Raw genomic sequence first — 5,702 nt, 5'->3', positions numbered from 1 at the left:
ATAAATTAAAAGTGCTGCTACAAATTCGAAGATAGTACGAAAAATGAGAAATTGACATACAATCAGGAGTTTCCAGCACTTTTCCGGTTAACGAAAATCCCAAGTGCGTCTATTTTAAAGTCAGAAACTCAAATCAAAATGGAATTGTTTCAATTCTCTGACTTAATTTACTGGATATTCATAGCTTCTAACTGTTATGCTGATTGCTAGTCTATCAACAGTGAGAACATTTTTTTAACAATGACCCCTCCTTGCAGCGATCTTGTCCTTCGATCTAACTTTTTATTAAACAGAACTACGGAGCTGGTATGCCGTTTAACCTGCGCGATTTCTTCGTTCGTGTCCATTACTCCGCACACACTCAATGCTCAAGCCACATTATTTACGTACGAGTGTCAAATCGCCACCTGCAAGAATTTACAGACTGTACTGTACGAAAAATCAACGGTGTAAATGTTGAACGCAAGTATTAAAAACTTGGTTCTCAAATTTGTCATGTAGTTCGCCAAATAAAACAAGGTCTCTTTTCGAAGCTTATGCGTATTTTTTTTAAGAGTTCTGCTTTTAAGAATGAAAGCTTTATAGTCCTGGGAAAGGTAATAACATAGACGAACCTGAAGATTCCCATCAGAGATTTGTCACAAGACTTTGATTAAATTCAAAATGCGGTGGACTTCAAATGAATCCGGCAATAACAGGAACTTAATGAGATACTTACTGTACTGGAATGGCAAAAGTCGCGACAGTAAAGTTGTTATTTGTCTCTCATTCTCCAATCTACACTGGACAATTAAGGTTGCACAGAGAATGCGCGAAATTCGCAAACGAAAAAAGCAGTTATTTTCCACACCGTATGTCAGATCTTCATAAAAATCAATCAGCAGTACTGTAACAACATTCTACATACGCTGATTGATTTTTATGAAGATCTAACATACGGTGCGGAAAAAAACTGCTTTTTTCGTTTGCGAATTTTGCGCATTCTCTGTGCAACCTTAAAAGTATTTGAAAACGGGACCCTTTAGCAAAAGTAACCCAACCAACCTGCCCGAGTTTTCAACATTTCGAGTCAAACCACAGACTACTATTCAAACAGTAAATATCACTTAATAACGAATCATTTTTTTCGATTTTTGGATAAATATGTAACAGACCCACGGCTCAGCGAAAGTCATGCGAGTCAAATATACTTTTTACAAAAATAAAATAATTAATGGGTATAACAAAAGACTAGAATCGAATAGTAGAGATAGTCGTTGCAATAAAGGCAAGATATTTCCAAAATATTGATGTTTAAAATATAGCTTCTGATATTAGAACTGTTATATTAGTCCTGTCGCTAAGTTACGGACGGACTCTGATGAGACTAAGTCGAAACGCATGCTTACAATTTTTAGCATCAATCCAAAAAAATTTTAATTAGAATTTGAGTACACGCATAATCAGTTTTCCAATATAAATGAAAAGAAAGTAACGCTACGTAATACTGAGTACAGGTTATATTGTTCGTTGTCCATCCATAAGCCGATTTTCACATGCTCATAGAATTGAACGAGTTTTACAAATCTTGGTCTTTTTTCGGACTACTCTTTTCTAACGCTCATGTAAGAGACTTTTAAACGATTTCCATTTTCAAGCGTTCACATATTAACATGAATTTTCTTCGTTTTTATTCACCTTTTGCAGTATGATTTGCCACTAAAAATAGTTGTTGAAATCATTTCAATCGTTTCTCTGAATATTTCCAACATTATTTAACTAAGCCAATTACTGGATTCGATGCCGTTCGAAAATTAACAATTCTAGCGAACAAATTCACGTTTCAATTTCAATGAAAAATAAACGTACACATGACAACCGACGCCAAACATTCTTATTTGCTCACGCGAAAACCATGGCCAGCTACGGACTTGACCAAACACTTAAATTCCAAACAAATTTGACTAGCGATAACTATTTTTGCGCAAATATTTCAATTCTGTCATTCTCCAACATCACGGTACCGAGTCCAGACGTACGCCTCTGCTTTTTATCGGATTCTTTCTTCGGCAAATATTGGTTCTGCACAGACAACAAGAATTTACCCTCGGTTTTTTTTGCGATTTTCGCTCAACTATGCGTGCGTCAATCTGTTCCGAACCGGCCCAACCAATATTGACCCAATGCAAACACTGATAATTTTGTTTCGCTTTTTTTTCAAATACCGTGAGAAGGAAGCTATGCGAAAGCAGTTTAAAACTAGCTACTTACAATTGTTCCGATCGCCACCGAACAGCTTGTGAAAGCGCAGAAAATCTGGCCGTCCGCCAAAGTATCGCCCGTTCTGATTCAGCACCTCCCGGATCAGTTCCAGGCTGTTCACCACCAGGCACCGGTTCGAACCGAGCGTCATACTATACACATCACCGTATTTTCGAGCGAGTGCCGTGAAGCCCTCGAAGGGAACTTCGTATTTTCCAAGAATGCCAAGACTACCCAGTATTGGCCACGGCATCGGACCCGGAGCTTGCCGGAAGGTAACCAGTTCGGATTCTTTGCCGCTCGACGGACCGTCGTTCGAATTTTTCGCCGTGAAACGCGTCGTCGAACGCACCGTTTGCAGCCGCACCTTCCGGTGCCACTCGTAGAGGATCTTGAAGTAGCACACTATCGACAGGATGATCGTCAGCACTGCCAGTACCAGTCCGGTGTAGGCCATCGCGAGTTATTGTCACACACTTTTTATGTCTTAAATCACAGTTTCTGGCGTTCAATGGAATCACCAAAAATTTTCCTTTTTTTTTCGTCTAAAACCAACAAACAACTGTTTCCCAAACAATCAAATAACAAAACATTTTCTAATAAACTGGAGAAATAATTCGGGGAAAAAACCGATCTCAACACAGTCAACGGCAACAAAAACAACAGTAACGAACAAAAAAACAAACAGGACTCTAAGGAGCTAGGGTGGGAGTGAGTGAGAGTGAGAGTCGGAGCACCAATCTCGGTATCTCAAGTACCCGCGTAAAAGCTAGACTGATCGATTTCGATCGTCCGCGATGGTTTAAATAGTTGCCCCACGATCGCGCAGGCATGCGCGCGAGCAGCGACCGACACGCCCGACGAACTCCCAGCCGACGCGCGCCGATCGGGTTGGTTTTGTGGTGGCTCCCGCTCTCGATCCGATCCTCGAGCGCTGTGGTAGCTGTTTGTGTGTTGCGGTGTGGTTGTTGTTGTTGGTAGCGTCCAGACGACACCCGAAGAGAAGAGATGTGTCCAACTATTGTGGTAGGTATCGGAAAGTCTCCACCTTTAGCAACATAGATGTAAGACAGTTGATGATATGAACGAAAAACGGAGCAGGCCGGACAGGATTTTCCAAGCTGTAAGAGTGCTTTCTTCGGCTAGCGACAAGATTGGGCTGCGTGCTGGAGAGCGTGAGAGAAAAGGAAGAGAGAGAGAGCGTCTGGAAATTTGTGGAAATTTTTTGAGAGATGGAATGGTTCGTGTCGATCGCGTTCCGAAGATGTAAGCCGGAGAGGGAACGAGAGCGTGAATGGGAGAGATTTGAATTTGTTTGAATTTGAGTTGGTGGAGTCGCATGGTTTGCTGTATGGCTTGTAACGATTGGGGAACGTTGCAATTACGAAGCGATTGGTGTCCGAAGGACACACTGGAACTGTTTATTATTGTGAATATTGATTTAATGTGTTATTAATGCGGTGATTATCGTCTCCTCAGTAATCTGCGTGCCTCGGCCTATGAATAATGACAATACTGTTAAGCTGGAAAAACGCAGTAGGCTCCTTTGCTGACGAAGCGTCAGAGCCAGGTTTGAAAATGCTTTCTGTGACTTTCTTTGAAAATGAACAAATTGGGTCTGATGCCGCGTCAGTGACCGAGCGTTTTGCTTAACTTTTTACTCCACTATCTGGGGGTGTCATTATAATAGTATCAATCAAGTTTTGTCCTCTATTGTGGCTATTATTGTTCTACTATCAATCGATACTGCATTTTATGATCGAAATCAATTCTGGGTTTTTGTTGCTGTATTGCTTCATCATCTACGGGTGGTCATTCGGACGATTGAAGTTTTTGCACTGAAAAGTTTCCGGGGAGCGGCTCCTCGGAAGCAGTTTTCAGGGAAAAGACGTCGCAAATTTTAGTCAAAGATTGCAGTGCTGTTTGAAAGCCGTCACTACACAGTATACAGCCGTGCACTGTAGACTGTAGACTTAACGTTTAGATTAATGCTTATGGAGTAGCCAATCTCGGTGTATAGTCCTGTGACAGAGGCTTCGTCGCGTTCTAATAGCTACCTACAAATAATAATACAGCTAAATATTCAATTGGTTTTTGATTGATCCTCCAAACTGATGGCGCTGCCCGAGATAGGTTGAAAATTTTATCTTTTTCGAGTACCGTACAAGACCCATCTACCGATCAATTAACAGCGATTTCTACTTCCAACGCTCTTTAAAAAAAAACAATCCTTAAAGGCATTTCAATTCGATCTTCGTTTTCAACTAGAATATTTAATCAACTATCAATAAAAAATACACAAATTTGTAAATGAATTGGCAGACAGTGCAAAATAGCCGAAAAACCCAACAATTCTAGAGTGCCATTCACCGATCACTACAAGTAATAGTAATAAGTAATAGTAATATCCATTTGCCGAAAATTCTAGGTTTATAATTTTTTATTACCGACAAATTAGCTCCAAACATGTGTTGCAGACTTTGTTCATTCGGTTTGTGTATAATTCACTTAGAAATATTGTCCTTACACAGTTTTATTAACAGTTGGCTTTGAATTAAGAGAAAAAAAGCGGTAAAATGGCAACGGATTTAATGCAGAATTCAAATATAAATAAATTTTGGAAATTAATTTATTATCTAGATTGTGGATTGTAATGCAGCGTACGATTCAGTAAAACGAAACGAACTGTACCAGATAATGCTTCAGCAAGATTTTCCGACAAAACTGAATACGCTGATTCGAATGACGCCGGATTGGCCACAATAAAGCGTCAGAAAAACCAAATGTGTATCCGACTCGTTTGTGGCGTTGTTGTTAAAGAGCACTCAAAAGTCCGATCAAAAGAAAGATCTGGTACGCAAAGGAACGGTACTATAAGCACATGTTTCTTGGCTTCACGAAAGGTGTTGGTTCCTAAGTAAAAATGGACGGGTTGTCGATAAGTTAATGTATCTTCAAACATCAGTGAAACTAGAGATATATGACAACGATGATAGCCGTGAGATGAAAAGCAGTTTGCGGCTGCAAATGGGATGTTCTATTGTTGGCGTACTCAGTTGCAGTCCCGTAGCCTACGGGTGCGCTCAAAACATTCTCTATGCATATCGCTGATACTCCCTGTGGCTCCAATGGTCATGATGGGTGAGCGTTGAACGAGATAAATTATCGAGTGGTTCAAATCGCAAGGCTGATAAGATACCGCCGGCCACAGTGGGATGGGCATGTTACAATGCTGGAAAAGAGAACAGTTTAAGTCGTGTTCTGCAAAGAACCTGGATGAACCCGTTGACTTCGGAGCAGATCCCACACTCGAGAAATAGGCACGTATATTCCATTCGGATTTTTTTGTTCAACAGAAATTAGGCAAAAATCGTTTTGCAATTGAAACGATGATTCCAATTTTTAGAACTGAGAACTTCCGAGAATATTTTGCTATCTATCTATTTTGATTATGCAAAATC

General features: G+C 40.3%; 1 protein-coding gene across 1 annotated transcript; it reads right to left on the bottom strand.

Moving 5' to 3' along the window:
• Positions 1-2,242: 2,242 nt before the first annotated feature.
• LOC131676209 (cytochrome P450 307a1-like) lies at positions 2,243-2,996 on the bottom strand. The gene has a single exon (XM_058955331.1). The coding sequence runs from the start codon at positions 2,696-2,698 to the stop codon at positions 2,243-2,245; it is 456 nt and encodes a 151-aa protein (XP_058811314.1). The 5' UTR covers positions 2,699-2,996.
• Between the last annotated feature and the right edge of the window lie 2,706 nt (positions 2,997-5,702).

This window comes from Topomyia yanbarensis, chromosome 1 (assembly GCF_030247195.1).
Source record: "Topomyia yanbarensis strain Yona2022 chromosome 1, ASM3024719v1, whole genome shotgun sequence".
Taxonomy (NCBI): domain Eukaryota; kingdom Metazoa; phylum Arthropoda; class Insecta; order Diptera; family Culicidae; genus Topomyia; species Topomyia yanbarensis.
Note: the sequence above shows the minus strand (reverse complement) of the source record. Positions and strands in the feature narration are given on the sequence as shown.